The 18272-nt window shown below is 33.6% G+C and overlaps 1 protein-coding gene and 1 non-coding gene across 3 annotated transcripts in view; one reads left to right on the forward strand and one right to left on the reverse strand.

The window, feature by feature from the left end:
* The window catches only part of LOC118187546 (QRFP-like peptide receptor), a 696437-nt gene extending 680423 nt beyond the window's left edge, over positions 1 to 16014 (forward strand). For both annotated transcript variants that reach the window (XM_085810979.1, XM_085810980.1), the window contains exons 8-9: positions 6486 to 6615; positions 11006 to 16014. In XM_085810979.1, the coding sequence (XP_085667105.1) occupies positions 6486 to 6615; positions 11006 to 11338 (463 nt within the window). In that variant the 3' untranslated portion in view covers positions 11339 to 16014. The remainder of the gene's footprint in view (positions 1 to 6485; positions 6616 to 11005) is intronic.
* On the reverse strand, positions 3617 to 3689 carry TRNAT-CGU (transfer RNA threonine (anticodon CGU)). Its single transcript has one exon. It is a non-coding gene; the product is annotated as a tRNA-Thr (tRNA).
* Positions 16015 to 18272: the final 2258 nt, after the last annotated feature.

Here is an 18272-nt window from a genome sequence, read left to right on the forward strand (position 1 = left end):
GAGGGCTTCTACTGGTACATCGCCAACCAGGACTTGTATAATTTATAGATGTATTACGATGACCGTATTTAAGTGTCTTTTTGAGGGTTTTTTTAAAACTTCCGGGGTCTGGACCCTCGCTTTCACAGGCCCCTCTACTCGTTTAAAGCTTTCCTTTCAACTTCTGCCTTCTGGATACGCGGACGTTTGTTTTCGAATTTCCTTTTTGGGCCTTGACCTTCGAGGTTCGATGAGTTAGCTTGATAGCTCTTTCCCCCATAAGAGCGGTTTGTATTTCTGGTCTGCTCATTTGAAGATTGCCTTCGATGCTTTGAGAATACGATGCCCCTCTAGCTTTTTCCGCTATTCTGCGATTTAGAAACTTGACCGCCAATTCGAAGAGCTCCTGCAATGTGCTTGGGTTTCTAATTTCGAAGTAGTCTTGAAAAGCAGGTAACAATCTTGGTAAGATTATTTCAATAATCTCCGCGTCGGGTTTCTTCCCATACAGCATATCCGTCAGCTTAATTTTTCGCAGAATAAAGTCCGTCAACTCTTCTATATCCCGTTGATAGAAACTATATAGTTCGGCTTCTAGCCTTGCTCGATCTTTCATTATGGGGAAGGCCTTTAATAACGATTTTTTGAAATTTTCAAATGTATATGTCTGGCTTCCGAATTCCCCTAATAAACATTTGCCTGTATTCTTCCACCATAGCGCGGCCTGTCCTCGTAGTGCAGATGTGGCGATGACAACTTTTTGTCTTTTAGGCACAGGGTAGAGCTGAAAGTGATTGTCGAGGCTTTCTAGAAATATCGCCACCGAATTTTTTCCGTCGAAATTGACGTTTGGCTTGATTGACGCTCTCAAAGTCTGGACCAGGTATCCAAATCCTTCCAATTGGCTTGCCATTTCTTCTTGTTGTCCAGTAACTTCCATCCAATTTTCGGCCATTTCAGTTCGACAAATGTTCGGGCGCCAATGTAGAGTTGCCCGCTTCCAACCTGCACGCAACAAAGTGGTGACTGCTGAAAACTGGAAATTAGACAGAGTCTTGAGAAGGGTTTAAGTCCCTTTTTATTCAAATTTAGAAATTACAATTGCGTGCTCTTGACGCTCACTAACTAAGCCGACCCGGCGATAAAATAAAAATAAGAAACTAAAAAGAGATACTAATAAGTGACTAACTACGAGGCTCTCTAAACGTAACTCACCTCACCGCGTTTTACAATACCGCTGATAATTCAGCAAACTCTGAATATTACGTTGAAAGATTAACAATTTGCCGAGGCAAGCACACAGGCCGAAACGCGTGGTTTTTCAATTTCTAACTAGCCACTTCCACACTCGTGAAGCAAGAAAGAACACCTTCGAACTCGTTTCCTTTCTATTTAACTCAGAATACTTCCGCTGATAAATTTGAATCCTTGCGCGTTCTACTAAAATTTACATACTCTGGCATTGGCAGTTCCAGGGTAAAGTAAGGCTTGACAGGAAAGATAGTTTAAACTTAAAATAAATATTAGTTAAAATAAATATAAACCCTACAAAGTTTTAAAGAAATTAGAAATTAGTGTCTTTATGCATGTCAAGATAGTTTTTGGATATTGGTGTAATTAACTTCCAGGAGTCATTTCAATATTTTTTGAGGAATTATATTTAAAAAGTAATTAAAAGTGCAATCATGCTTAGTAATGAAAGATCTGTCTCGAGAGGCGTTGAAATTTTCTGTAAAATTAACGTGAATCTAGATTGAATTTTGCCTTGATTTAACTAGAAATTCTTTTTCTACAAATAGGATTACTTGGCTTGTTGAAAAGGTAATCAATTTAAAATAAAGTAAAATATTAACATAGTAACGGTAAAATATATTTAGACGACTCTAGAGGATATATTTTGAGTTGCGACACATATGAAAAATTCTCTGCCCGGCTATGATTTTCAGAGAAAGTTTTTTTGTTGAACGAAATAATATTTGATATGGCACGACTATGCAGATAAAAGTATATTTTATCATTTTTTACCTCACAACAACTACAGATACGTTACAAAATGTTAAATTTCTCGAATGTACGGTGACAATCATTAAATGTAAACGGTTAGCTCATTATAATACATGGTGTGACACAAAAAAATTGAGACTTTTGCAATAAATCATTGTTGCACCAGTCTCAAATTTTGTGTCACACCATGTCAATGAGGTAAAATGGTTTCCCTTTAAGCAAAATTTAACTTTTTTAACTTTAGGAAATAAAATAATTCCTATGGAGTCAAATCAGGTCAATAAGGAGGATGCCCCATCACAGCAATATTTTTGCTGGTTCGAAACTGCTTGACAGATAGGGCCATGTTAGCGTGTTCATTGTTCTGGTGCATCAGCTATCCATCACTCCACAATTATGGCCTTTTTCCCTAATTTTTTCGCGAAGTCTTTTTAGTACTTTTGTGTAGTAGTAATGATTAACAGTCTGACCATACGCCTCAGCTAAGATTTGAAATGTTTCCGTGGCTGATTTCTTACGTTTCACAAGAAACTTGATGTTGATTCACTGTTCGGTTTTTTTAAATTAGACAATATTTCCGGCAGAATGCAGTTGCACGTGTTCATTCAATGATGCAGACTCCTAACTGGTGTGATCGGTTAAGTCGAAACTGGCCGCATGGACAGAGGAGGTGTGTTGGATGACGTCACCAAAACAGTTGCTGCCAACTCCATTCTTTTTTCAACTCCATTCTTTCATTTAGTCTCTCTTGTGTGTGTGTTTCACAACTCGTAGGCAGTAACCATAGGTTGTCAGAATATCTTCTGGAATTGAGATCTAACAAGGAGCTTTTTAATCTCAACAACTTTAATAGGCTATTAAAGCTGAAATTATTGTATGAGTAAATCATTTCAGGTAAGCAAGACGTCACTATTATTAGTCTACCAATTTAAACTACTTGACACCTAAATTTCCCTAATTGCTTGTGTCTTATGTTATCTGATCTAAACGACGAGTTGTCGCTTAACAGTAAGCGAGATAAGGGCACAACTAAAGAAATACTTAATTAAAAGATTCGGTAAAATTTATTTACTACGACTGAAAAGCTGAAGACGATCAAATTTGCAGAAACTGAACAGCTCTTCCTCACAGGTCAAATTTCCATCACGATAAATCCATTTGGTTAAGTAAAGCAGTTGAATTATTCTACTTCTGGCTACTAAATAACTACTAAATTATAAATTCTAAAATAATAATAAATAATTAGCTCAGAAATTGACACTCAATAATTATAAGATTTTATCAAGCTAGTCTTGGCAGCGAAGGTTCGGAAGAAAAAGCAGAACATAAATTTATGTTTTTAAGTTGCTCTTCTGTAAACAATTTTTTGAAGCAAAAAAAAAGTGAGAATTAACTATGCTCTCGTAATGATTCTAATCATAGGTCTTCCAATATTAGTTGGATTTAAAAATCGCTTACACCGCGAGAGCACGTACAGGCAACGTGATAATTTCCTGCAGTCATCGCTTCAGTGCAACTGAATCAAGCAGAATAGATACAGTTAACATATATTTGCTTATATTTTGCCTGAAAATGATTTAACGTTGTAGAGACATTAGGTTATTTCGAAGCAGGAAGAATGAAAAATGAACAATGCCCTCGCCGGGACTCGAACCACGGACCTCTCGAATACGCGTCGAGTGTGCTGACCACTACACCACGAAGGCATGCTAAAAAGGCGGGAGAAATACCTTATATACCCCCATTTTAAAGGGGGACGTTAATGGAGAATTATCATCCACCACTTTTTTAGTTCGGGTGCCACTGTAGAGCTATTAGGTATTTTCGAAGCAGAAGAGATGAAAAATGAGCAATGTCCTCGCCGGGATTCAAACCACGGACCTCTCGAATACGCGTCGAGTGTACTGACCCTTACACCACGAAGGCATGCTAAGTGGCGGAAGAAGTACCTTATAACGTCATCATATCTAATTTAAATATTCTTTGGGAGGAACTCATTTTTCATAATGAAACCAAAAGTAAAAATGACAAAGTGAATATAAAAAATAACTGTTTAAGAACTCGCAGTAAACATTACATACAACAAAAATTTATTGTTTACATTCTAACGTAAATTAAAACAAAACTGGTCAAGTTATACAAAATTCGTCAAGGTGGTATGACAAAGCGAGTAAATCAAGTGCTCTTAGAAATAAACACAAAATTAGCCGCCTTCCTTTTTTCTAAATGCATAACTTTTTTTATAAAAGTCAGGGTTTAATTACAAAGTAATCGCAAATATTTTGTAGCTCTGAAAAGAATTTACTGCCGTTAATACAAATAATCACAGTCTTTCAATGTAATTTACATTGAAAAGCCAAATTTTCTGCCAGCCAAATATCTGTACCATTAATACATCTATTTTCTGTTGACGCTCAACAACGACCTCCCTACAGCATAGATTACCTCTGCTCTTGCAGAGTTTCTTTCATTTTGACAAAAAGATCATAGACACAGGCTAATTTTCAGGTATGTATAATTCCAATACCTTCACGTTATGGCACAGCCCGTTGTTATGGAGCATGATAGGAAATGTCACTTGAGACGTAGCTGCGTCAATCACTCAGAAAACAATCCATGACACTTGTAGAGCTTATATTTAACCAGTTATCATTTTACCTTTATACTTACCTCTACCTTCTTTAGCTCCCAATAGAATGCAAGTTATTTAATGTATTTAAGCAGATTTCGAGGGCGGACTTTTGGCAGCTATCTCTGATCATCTCACTATTATTTCTTCCAGCAAGTTAATATTTGAATTTTACCATAACATTTGTTCTTTTTTCCAGAAAATTGTGGAGACTCTTTTTTGTTATTAAACACAGCTTGTGCAATTGTCAAGGAAACGGAACTGATGCCGAATCGCGCCATACTGCATGATAATGCTCTGTGTCGTGAGTTATGTCAAAGATTTAATAATCAAACAAGGATTTAACAAATGAGGTTAACAGTTCTTTTTAGAAAGTCGTTGTGAAATACTAACAGAAGTTTTGACGCGCATATTTTTTACGACGTCTTCTAGTAATTTGGCAGAAGGACATGACAGGCGATTATATTGAGAAATGTAAGTGTATCGAGGACAATTAAAGTTTTTCAGAAGTATCGGCATTAAATCACTGCTTTTGTAATTATATTTTAACTAAAAAAAAGCTTAAAAAAACTGTTTCAAGGATGATATGTTTTTGTATAAGGCTATACAGGGAATTCGTCTTCTGTTTCTAAACATAAATATTCCAATATTAGATGAACCTTACTATTATCGTAATAGTCGTTTTAGTTTCCTCCGACTTGTTCTTTATTATTTGCTCTTTGCCTTTTGATCTCATCATTACTTGAAATATTACTAGAGTCGTTTGCATCGACATTTAACAACTGGTTAATTTCGCTTACATCGTAATTTAGGTTTCTTCGAATCTCTTTCAGAACATCTTCTATGCTTCTTTGATATTTATTATCACATAGCTCATTTTCTTTGTCACTCATTTTCATGACGTAACTCTTTACTGAATTTTCACTAAGCCTTTTTTCCGATACTTAACTGGCAAAGAGGCACTATAAATGCTATGCAGTTAAGTTATTGCCCTGACCAGGAAATTAATTTTGCATTACAAGTTCTGACTAACTCAAAGTTCATTAACTCAAACCTGTGATACAGAATTGAAAATAGAACGTACAAAGTATTGTCGTTCTTGGTGGCGGTATATATACAATTAAGTTACTTGATTATCATTAAAATCACGTCGGGAAAGTCCAAATCGACACCTGGTTAAGGTTTACAAATAATTCAGTTGTAATTCACTTACGCCTTAGGCAAAAGCTCCAATCTCATAAACTTCAACTTTCTCTGCAATAAAATTAAACTGGTAACTGAAAATTATATTCACGAATGACGAAGATCTGCTGTTTTTTTATAGCAACACAAATTACAGTTAGAATACGCCCTTATTTAATTTATTTGTGGCGTCACTTAATTTTGGAGTGAGTTTTTGTGGCTCAAAGCAAAACATTCCGTGGCTAAGATAGGATTGTAACTGTATAAGTTTAGCAGTTGGTAGAACTAAAAATAATTGTCACACTATGATAAAAAATCATTTTTCTTCTCTTTCGAAAGTTATAGAAACTTTCTAAAACATTTCGCATTGTAGTTTGGTCAAGAAACTAAAATATCAAGTTAACTTAATAGTTGGAATTCAGATAAACAGCACTCTACTGGTTTAATTTTTTTAGGGAAGGGGATAGATTTAAGTATATCGTTATGTTTTAAAAATCGATCGAAGTATATCGAAACAAATTAATCTCATTCATGTTTACTTTCACAAAATAATAGAAATGCTGTCTCTGAAATGTATTGGCGAAGCTTTGATGTCATTTAGATTTCTATTTATAAAACAGAGAAAGAGTACGTTTGTTTTCTATGATTATTATTAAGTAAACTTTCTTATGACTATGATTTCTATTTATAGGCCCGGATCCGATATAGCGCTCAGGGAAACTCATCCCAGAAATCAGTATTCAACAGGAAATAGTACTTTCTCAAAGAAGTCGAAGCCTGCTATCCAAAAATTGGAAAGCGATAATGCTACAGTAAAGCAGGTATTTCTTTCATTGTTATCTGATTACGATACATAAAAGTTTTGTCTGGCACTTTTTTTTCCTTTATATTCCTTTATGTATGAGATCCTGCTGCCACTGTCTAATACTTGACGCCAAACTTAAGGCTTTTCTCACTAATATACTTTCTGTGGTCCTCCCTCTTAATTCTAACATTAATTTAAAGATCGCTTTCAAAAGTTTTAAGTTCTACATCTACTTCCTTTTAGATTCCATTTACTGGTAAAAAAATGATTAGTTTAAATTTAAAAAGTGAGGGAAAAAAGTTAAATGAGTAACGTATTTGAAGTAGACCATTTAGATAATTGAAAACAAATGCAAAACATTTCGTTGTTGATTATTACCAGTATCAGTTTAAACCTGAATATTCTATATTTTTGTACCTAAAAACAAAAGTGTAATGAAAAGAAATTCTATCTAATATGACCTTAATAACTTTTAAATTACTCTAACTTCCACAAATTGTTATCCTAGTGCAAAGCATTTCTTCGAAACTCTACGAAACTAGTTCCAAAAAGAAACTTCTCACTCAATATGATCCCACTATTCATTTAATTTCTCTCATATTTCCGTTTTTCATTTCGTTTCTGTGTAAGGAACATTCTTCCTAGAATTCGTGTTAAACGAATGCTAGAATTCGTGTTCATTCTTCCTAGAATTCGTGTTCCAACATTTCTTGGAATGGCTATATTACCTTTTTTAGCATAGTTTTGACATAAAAAAAATCAAATGTGGATACCACATGTCTTTTTATTACGGCCTATTAAGTTATACACATTTTCTCGAATTGTTCGAACTTAATTAACTAATCCCTCAAGGCAAGTTGAAATTGAAAATCTGAAATTAAATACATCGGTCAATTTTTGTCATTCGGGTGTCAAACTTTTTATAAGTTTATTTTTCGTAACAAGTATAAAATTTTGCCAAGTATAAGAACTCGAAAATCGCTCTAAAAGTGAGATTTCGTTTTGTATAAAAATTATTATTTTTATTTTTTGGTTTGACATTGCCAAAATATAAATATTTTCGCCATTTAAAAGGCTTCTGTATTTGGAAGTATATGACTTCGACCAACCTTTGCAAAAATAAAGACCGGGTAAGGGCTTTTAGCCAGGTAAGGGAGTGTGTGTGTGTGTATATATACATATATATATATACTTTTTGTCCTGGCGACTGCAAAAGAGAGGTGCACAACTAGATTTTATAGCATTGTCATACGCAAAATTTCAGCATTCTGACGTTAATCGTTTTTGAGTTATACGACACTTATATACATATGTACATACAGACAATCACGACAAAAATCCCTTTTGAATCCATTTTAAATCCATTTTTGGAAAAAGAGCCATTCATTCTGTGCGTATGTTCATCATGAAGCAAAACGTCGTCTAAATAAATTCTAGATCAATCAAAATGGTTATTTTCCGTTGAAATATGACACCCGAAATTTTTCACGATTACAATACTTCCAAGGAAGTAAAAATGGCTCAGAATATAAGTCATCTGCTGTTAGCTGTTATAATATTTCATTACCTTTTTTTATTTTCTGAATAACTATTCTTTTTATATGGTAAAAAATTATAGAACGTGCTTATTCTACTTGGAAATATCATTTAACTTCTTTAAACTAAAACTGTGAGCAAGTTTTACTTTAAAATATATTGCTCTAAATAGACTATTTTTGTTTTGTCGAATTTAACTAACGAATATATACACAGTATTAATACAAAATTTTAAGACTAATCATTTAAACGAATGCTAGAAAGCGTATTAAATGATAACTGACGGCATTTACTGCTATGACATTTCTACTTGCTTTTGCAGACCGAATTTTCTATGCATTTAATCAATTGCTTTGATTCGGTAAACAACTGCGGTCATGAATTTGAAAAGCTGAGCAAAGAATAACAACAATATTTTCTATAATGTGGAGAAAATAGCCGACTTTTTTCAAACAACTGTCTTTGTAAATTAAACTTCGTGCTTTTTTGAAACAGAGAATTATCTGAGTAAGGTGGATAATATCCATAAGGCTACAGAAGCACAGTTTTCAAAACACGAGTAAAGATGATAGTGCTAACTGTTTTGACTGGAAAGGGATAATTGGCAAGGATTTTTTCGTGTAATAAACGATGAATTATAAATTTTATGAGGGCATAGGGAGGAGGGGACTTCTGAGGAGAATTGAACGCGTTAGACCTCAAAATGCTCAATCGAATAATTGTTTCCTGCTGCCCGACAATACGCCGTCACACAATTCCATTCTGTTCAAAGCGTTTTGAGCAAAGGAAAGTCTCACAGCTCTCAACAGCCTCTTATTCATCAGATATAGCACACGAATATTACTATCTTGGGGTGCTCTAGACAAGGGGAACGTGGTCCAATTAACCGCTATGGTGAGGGGTGGTGCTCGCGTCCTCCGTCACTTATCTCTTATCACACGAAGATTACTTTCTATTGCTTAAAACTTCATTAAAGATTAAGAAAATTCAGAAACTTTCCCGTGGGCTACAGACATTAATTCTTCACTCATTTTGGCTATTTAAACAAATAGTCGAGCAGGAAAGTAAAGAAAAATGATGTGGTAGATTTTGTCATATCCCAATCCACTCTATTCAGTAAGTGAACTAAAAGTCACTGAGCCTTAATGTAATGTGTGCATGGGAGATATATGACCCAGCCCCAGGAAAAGATTACATATAAGGAACCAACCTGTTATATGAACATGCTAATCATGGTATTGACTTACAAAGGACTGCGCATTGATAGCTAAGATTATAAGAATATTCTTTATTTTAAATTCAGATTTTATGTGAACTTAAAGTTTTTTATACGCGCTGTGCATTCTTCTTTTCATTTTGATATCCAACATTCAATACATTAAATTAATGTATGGAAAATGTTATTTATTTCTGAGTTTTTCAAGAATAAAATTTCGTATGGTCAATGTATATTATTATCTACTTAATTACCTATGAATTATTTGCGTTGAGTTTAAAGTAAGCGGGTTTTAACAAAATTAAGAAAATTAAATATCGGGTTTTAACGAAAGTTTCCCACCACCGCAAATATCGTCTATGCAAACAGTTCACGTTGGCGTGTTTAATCATATTTTCTCAAACGAATTTTTTTCATTCGAAAGAACGATATTTGCTTTAGAACACTGTGTTGTGAAATTCGTAAAAAAATATCGTTATCATTAAGTGTCTGAAATTGAACTATCACGCTACCGCATTAGAACCATCTTTTACTTTCAGTTCTGTTGCAAACATTCAGCTATGAAGTTTTGTACCAAAAGTTGAAAAACAAGGACTATGTAATTCAAGAAGCAGAGCGCTCTGGCTGGACTATTGATGTTGATGAGGCCCGCCTGCGAGAACTTGTGGAAAAAGATCAGTATGCAACCACTCGAGAGCTTGCTAAGGAATTAAACGGTAGAGCCATGTCCATTACTCGGGCTATGCGTCGCATAAACTTGAAGTACAATTTCAATCGCTGGGTGCCGCATGAGCTGACTGAAGCAGATAAGGGCAGACGTGTTCGGGTCTGACTAACCTGCTCGAATATCGACTCAAGGACAAAATTCTGGACCGAATCGTCACTTGTGATGAAAAGTGGATTTACTTCAACAATTCCCAAAACAGGGTTGTTCTGCGCACGGTGGGCCCGTCAGCAGCATCGCAATGCAAAATTTGACTAACAAAGAGGCCATACTTTGAATCTGGTATTACCCACAAAGAGTATCTGGGAAAAGGTAAAACCTTCGACAGTAAGGCGTACAGCTAAGATGCTAGTTCGCGTTGACGCTGCTTTCAAAGAAAAATGTCGAACTGAGTTCTGCCGCAAAAAGGTAATGTTTCATCAAGATAATGAAAGACCACATATGTCTGCATTCACCGGATGGACTTTGTACGAACTCAAATGGGTTTTTTTACCACACCGACCATATAGCCCCGCTATCTCTCCTTCGGACTCCTACCTTTTTTCACACCTGCAGCTACACCTTGCTGGTGCTATGTTCCATTCTGTACAGGACTTCGAAATGAGGCTGATCTGTTTTTGGCCTCACGGCCATTAAGTTGCTGAAACGAAGGCTTTGAAAAACTTCTAAAACGTTCGTAGAAAATCATAGATTTGAGTGGTGATTACTACCAGCATTAAAGGTACTGCTTTCATGTTCTTTAATTTTTTGGCGGAAAACTTTCGTTATAACCAGATATTAAAAAATTTGTTCACTGACTTTTCTGATTTTATCTGCATTCTATTATGAGAGCTTTCCTAACCTTTTTTAATTTCTTTAGTGATTAGTTAAATACCTCAAATCATAAGGACTAGTTTAAAATTATTTTTAATATTACAATTTATTTTTCAGGTCATTAAGATGCTTGTGGCCGTTGTGGTTCTGTTCATCATCTGCTGGGGACCAATACTGATCACTAATCTTTTGACTGCCTTTGATGTACTGGATCGCCTCAATTACGGCTACCTAAAACCTATGCGTACAGCTTTTCACTTGATGTCATACTTCAACAGCTGCATAAATCCTTGCGTTTACGGATTCCTCAGTGCCAACTTCCGCAACAGTTTCAAGGCGGCTTTGCTTACTTGCCTTTGCGGAAAGAGGCAGAAAGTGCGCGTAGAGAGAAATTTCAGTCGCACTGCCACCACTTCTGTCAGTTATGCCAGATCCACTTTCATCACCTGATGGTTGAAGGGAGTTACAACCAAAAAACTTCCATCGACAGCCGAGACGAATATGTGAAACCAATTTGCGACGATATACACATCCTTCTACCTACGCCTAACTTCAATTTAATATCATTGATACATTAAAACGTTTCAAGAGAATATCTCAAATAGCACAGCTCTGTGAGGCAGCTTCAGTTTAAGTCTCTGTCTTTAATAGTGGTTAAGTATATAATGTCCCCATTTGTTCCCTATTTAAAATGTATCATACATCTTCATGGAGTGATACTTCAAGCGATGTTTAAATGTATATGTTCAGTAAATTGTAGTCATTCCCCAAGTAACTGGATTCAGCTGAATGCTGACAAATTCCGTGTACTCACTATCTGTTCACATACAACTATTCTTTGTGAAATTTTACAGTGACAGACATAATTTTTAATGCATAACAAGATGAGAACATAACTAAATTGTTTTAAGTTATGTGCTTGAAACAACGTGTACTGATAATTAGTAAAGTAAACACAAACTTCTTTCCCGTGTTTCCCTAAATCTAAATCATTCCTTTCGTGCTATTTTCTTTATATGTTTAGTGCAGTTGCAAGGCTATCAATAAAGAAATTCCAAGCATTCCGTATTGTATAACTGATTCAAGGCATCCGACTTTAATCGCTCTGTTATCTTCCAAATTGCCATTTACATTGATGTGAAGGCTTCTGTTATATGAAGATCCACGAAGAAACCAAGAGAAAAACTTGAAATAATGTGATTTGTATAACTACATGATAAAACAAAATTATCAATTCCCAAGAACATAATAAACCATCTCTAAAGAAATCGAAGACGTCTTGATTTTTTATCTTTACGTTTTCAGCACCAGACATAGTTCATATTTGCGTAGCAAGTACTGCAACGGAAAGCTCCAAAACCTCATCACGAGAATACCTTCTAAGGAATAATAGTGCATGTGATGATTATGAGTTAATAATGCTTATAATTTATCGCATCGCTATTTTATTAATGCCAGAGCTTCTTCTCCGCACCTAAATAAGGTATGGACTGTTGAGCTTTCATAAACATTCCTTATGGATCCTGTCCATGGAAACTTCCCTTTTTTGTGACATATCTTATTCAAAAATGTATCGTTCTGGTAGAATTACTCTGTTAGATTTTAAGATATATAAAAGTGTGTGTGTCAAAACGAACATTCTATATTGACATTTTACATATTCAATTGTTTACGTGGCTATTGTGTTGTATGTGTAAATGTACGTGTGGTATTTGTTATTTGTAAAAGAATTAGAGTTAATATGCATTTTTAAAATATCTTAAAATTGTTAATCCTCTAAGCTTATTTGTGTTTCGTGATTTCTATGTTGCTATTCTATTCTATACTTAATAATGAATCTGAATGTGCAAGTAATTTGTTGAGCGGAATCAGTTAGAAATCGCTGATAGTGCCAATACAGCGATTTCCATTAAAGCAAATGCTAGAGAAAACATTAATGGATATTATTCTTTTGTTGGAAAATTAAAACTACACATGTTTATTAAACTATAAATAACAAATTTGAATTTGCAATTTTGGTGAATATTTTACAAAATATTATATTTGTTCTTATTTATATAAATAAAAGGTTTCAAATAATACGAACTGTTCCATAATGGCATTTTGTGCTATTTTCCTTATAATACGTACCACAAAAGTCCAGGAAAGATCGGAAATACCAATTTAATTCCTCTCGAACGATTTTTAAAACGTCTTCGCGGATGCTTCTCTTGAATTATTAAATCGAAAAAATAATAACCTAAGACTTTATAAAATAGGGCGAATTCTGAAATAGTTTAATAGTATTGTACGAAACGTAGAACGTCAGCTTTTAAGAAGGAAAATCTTTTGACCAAATTGGCATAAAAAATGCAATTTAATGCTATTTAAAATGCTGTTTCTTGTGAATGCAATCAAATAAAATTAATTAACTTAGAAGAAAGCTCAAAACTGGTTCTTCGTCTGATTTTATTCTGTTTTCTTAAATTAAGATTTTATAAAGAGAATTAAGAATAATAATATGCAACGGAGGACATTTAACGTCTACGCTGAAGTACTATCCAATATGCAATGGGATTGTAATGTTGTATGGATTACAATCTTTTTCTCTATCTATTCAACTGTACAGCTGTCTACGCTCGTTAGTATTTGTGAAGAACTGTGTTGGTACTGGTTGGGTAAGATTGTCTGAAAGAAGTGGTAGAATATCAAATCTTACTCATTTAACTGAATTTTTGATCAAAGAAGAGACAACAGCGAGCTTTATTCATGAACGACTAAAGAATGTACAAGAGAAAATTTTCCATTTCATATGAAACTGTTGAAATATGGCTATACTTCAGAATTTGGCGGACACTGAAAGAAGTCACTCGTTCATGTCGTCCAGTTTAAGTCATCAGTGTAATAAATGTGGCACAAAGTTAAGATATGGTTAGAGGCTGCAGGCGTATAGTTTTTTAGCTTACTGCAAATTGAGGGTAAATATAGGGTTTCGTATAACTTCGTACTAATGTCTAAAAATATCTAAGGTTTGTTCTCAATAAGTTTCGAACATCTTAAAACCAGAAAGAAACATTCACGTACAATTTATGGACGAAACATTGTTGATAAAAAGACTTTTATAGGTATGCTTTACAGAAGTACTGATTTCTTTCCCTTAGAGAAGCATATACAAGGATATCGATTTGATGAGGGAGAAGCAACTAGTTAACGTTATTTACAAGACCTGCTCCTTCTCAAGAAGCAGAAACTTTACTAGAAAAACAGGTCAGCGGATTTTATGATTGGTGAAAATTTCAAGAAGTTTCAAGCCGCATATTTAGCTTCAAATTGCTACAGAGCTTCAAATTGCTACAGAAGATATATAGTAGAATAAAGACAGAAGCACGTTAAAGTAAAGCATAAAATTAGCAAAGCAACAATATTGGAGTATATTTTAGTTGACTAACAACCTTGTACTTAACGTAGATTTTAGTCGACTAAAATCTACGTTAACTAAATCGTTTAACCACGTTTTAGTGACTATAATCTACGTTAATGGGTTTTTATTATCCTAATTTATCAAGATCTATCGCGGTTTGGATAATAAGGCAGAACGCAATATTTATTCGTGACCGCATTTTCATAATCCCAGAAGCCACTCAGTACAAAATGTTGTTTTTCGCCTTTCCCTCCTTTGAAGGGGGTTATAATTTTTATGAAAACCGAGTTTAAATAGTATGTTTTTACTCATTAATGAAGAACTTGATTTCTTTTCTCAACCTTTTATATACTACCATATCGCGAATAATTTTCAGGAACGCACTGGAACTGATCAAATTTTTTATTGCTATTCCAACTTCTCAGAAACGGTTTTCTAAGCATTTAAAATCTTCAGTATTTGTCGGGCTTTGGTAGTCATCACAATAATTATTTACACTTTCTTCGATTTCTTTTTCATCTTTATCTAATAGCCATCATCACTTAAGTGCTGATATCCAGGATCATTTGCATTCAACATTTATCTGCATTTGCGTTCGTTTCATTTTCATTAGAATTTAGATTTCTTACATGGCATCAGCTTTGCATTCCTGGTGTCCCATTATCACGGCAACATTCAAATGTATTACCCTTTTATCCTCACTTTAAGATTTTTTTCCAATGGCTTTTTAAATGTACAGATTTTTTACTAAGCTCCCAGAAAGTGTAGCTATTGTGCAACAGTTTTTTAAATATATTGTCTTGATTATTTGAGATTCTGAATTTGAAGTGTTTGGATAATTAGACAGCTTGGCTAGCTGGAGTTAGAATATTTCTCATTGTGCTGTTATGATCGAAATCTAAAAAATGGTTAAAAATGTTGGCCAAAAATTTAAATTTTTTTTTTTTTTTTTTTTTTTTTTTTTTTTTTTTTTTACAGTTCGGAATTTGCAAGATTAACTTTTAGAAAATGTAGCATGAAATTGAACACGATGGTATGAACAAGAGATTACTGATGTTCCCTCTATAAACGTAGTGAAAACAATTCTTTTTTTCCGGAAAGTAGAATTACCTTCACATTATACTAATTATTTTTTTATTTCTTTACGTATAGCCATGAACAGAAGATAGTGACTCACAATTTCTTTCAGTTATTTCAAAATTTAAAATGTTCTTGTTTGCATTCGTACGCAGTGCATAATAAGTGCTTTATCATCTCTTAATTTCAATCTTCGAAATTATCATCGTTAAATTAAATTTTTAATTTTGTTACTTTTCTATACGAATGTTATTTTTTAATAATATTAAGGGTTAAAAAATTGCTGTGTATTTTGCAAACATTTTTAGGCTTAGATGCACTGTTTTGAACTCATTTTTCTGTCATGTGAATATTATAAAAATTTGCTTGACTGTACATCTTATACAATGTAATTAGTATATAGAAACATTTATATTGTAAACGTGTAAGTATTCTGTAATGTTTGATGTTTTATCTGTAGCAATATTTATATATTTCATTCAATTAAGGCTTTATGTGTTCACCTTTAAAGTATCCTAGATTATGAATATGTTCAAATCTTCTGCACTGTCCATTGCATCTGAATTTTTATTGATTGAATTTGTTGTTGATAGCCCAAAATGTTGTTTGCATAAATGTATTTTAAGTGAATTAAAGACGTTTCGTGGGATTTAGTTTCCAGAATTTCATTTTGTTCTGCTCTGAAAAGATATACCCACAAATAAACTTGAAGTATGTTCATAAGTTCTAAAAAATGAAATTTAATTCTAATTTATTTTAAATTTCGAAGTTTTCATTGTTTTTAATTATGCGAATTTTATTATAAAAACAATCGATAAACTTCAAATATATAAATAGTAGTATCTTTAATTTATCGCAATTACATATAATTACACTTTAAAATATCCGAGCCCAAAAGAGATTACAATGTAAAAACAAATTATGGACTAAAACTTTATTGTTCCCAATATGCGTGTATATATTTTAATATATTCAATAAAAATTACATTTTTTCTGTATGTCAGACATTTCCCATCTTATAATTCCCACTGAGGCTAATTATAAGGAATGTTTTAAGGGCCTTTAATGTCCTGCATGTCATTTAATGTAATCAAACCATATTTAATTCATGACCTTAGAAAATAAATAGTTTCTGGTTATCGATCGGGAGTTATTCGCTGCAAATTTCTTATTTGTCAACTAATAATTAACGCGCCAAGTGCATTTTAATTTTTTGTTAATTGTATCCCTGTTATTCACATTTATCAAGTAGAATAGTAAATGCATAAATGAACTGAAATAAATCAGTTTCGAAAACAAAACAAATTATTAACGTTTTCTAAAGTACTAAAAATGTAAAATATATATCATTATATTCAATAGAATGACAAACGCATAAATATATTGAAGGTTTTATTTGGTTATATGAGCTAAAAACTAAAAGTCTATCTGCCTAGAAAGAAGGATGCTTTAGTGGAGGACTTTCTTAAAGAAACTGATACGTATACATATGAGAAAAACCATAAGAACTAACCATGCAGACAATCTGCTCGCCTGGGTTCGAAATCAGGACGAACTACCAGTATTCAGCAGTCTTTGACCGCATGGCCACTAATAAAGAGACACGTGAATAAAAATTTAACCAGCTACCAGAACAAAACTAACGATTAATGTTTTCAAAATTAAGTTCTAAAATGTAATACATTTCCCAATATATACGAATTTCTAAAACAGAATACAGTACGGAAATAAATACATAAATAATTGTAAACTTCTTCTTGTAAAGAACTAAATTATAAATCTTTGTCAACTGTAATTTTTTTCATGTTAAATTTAGATCCAGATCTCAATAATTCAATTTATTTCAGCTGCTATGCACTGCGTAGATGTATTTCTGAAGAGCTTTCATTTCATGCATTGTAACACTATAAGACTCCGATTTTTATATGGAGTCTTTCTTTAACGTAGATTCACAAAGCAATAAAAACCAGTGTACGCAGTACGCCTATAAAATTTTAGGATTAAGTTCGTGGAAAATCGAAAGCTGAAAAAAAAAAAAAAGCAATATTTGTACTTTGGAATTTACGTATTAGCCATCGACTAGGAAACTGTTGCCAAACAGCACGATTTATCGCCAGTTATGGATAAGCGTTATGTAACGACACGCTCATAATACCTGAGCTTTTATTTGACATAATCCAGATGGATTCTCGATAAGCCACCTTTTGTTTTTATAAACAAGGTTTTAGTTTTGTTAACCGAAATCCTTTTTAACTGTTATGTCCTTAATCATAAAGCTATTATGTCTAACCATTAACCTTAACTCTATTATGGCAAAGCATGCAAGGGCTATCTGTCTAATAAGAGAGATATCTCCGTGGAGAACTTTTTTAAGAGAAACTGGGTTGTATGCACGTTATACATAAGTAAACCCATGAAAACGCCCATGCAGCCAGCTTGAAATCGTTCGTCTAGAATGGAGCTCAGGTCGGAATTAACAGCGTTCAGCGATTTTACCGCTCGGCCTCTGGTGGGCTTTTATATAAACAAGAATGTAAATTAACTGTTACTGCTGTAAAATATTATTTAAATGTGAGATCTATATTCTACAGAATAATAAGAAAAGTAATAATTTCAAACTTCTGGAATCCTATCATCCAAAAAAAAGGGGATTAAGGGAACGATATGGTCAGCCGACTTACAAGCAGAGTTTTCTCTAAGATCGGTAGAGGGCTAATAAAATAGTAGAAATCTAGAAAACACAAAAACGAGACGGGTTGAATACTGGATGTGTGAATTTAATTCCTTCAGAATTCCGCAGAAACGATCGGCACAACTTTCATAGGATTTCCACCAGTTTTCATATTTCGATGGTAACCAACTCTCATGGTCGACGGGATAAGGTATAAGCATCCGCACTTCTTAGCA

Source organism: Stegodyphus dumicola, chromosome 2, assembly GCF_044657685.1.
Source record: "Stegodyphus dumicola isolate Sdum_Otavi_A_Nest chromosome 2, ASM4465768v1".
Classification (NCBI taxonomy): Eukaryota; Metazoa; Arthropoda; class Arachnida; order Araneae; family Eresidae; genus Stegodyphus; species Stegodyphus dumicola.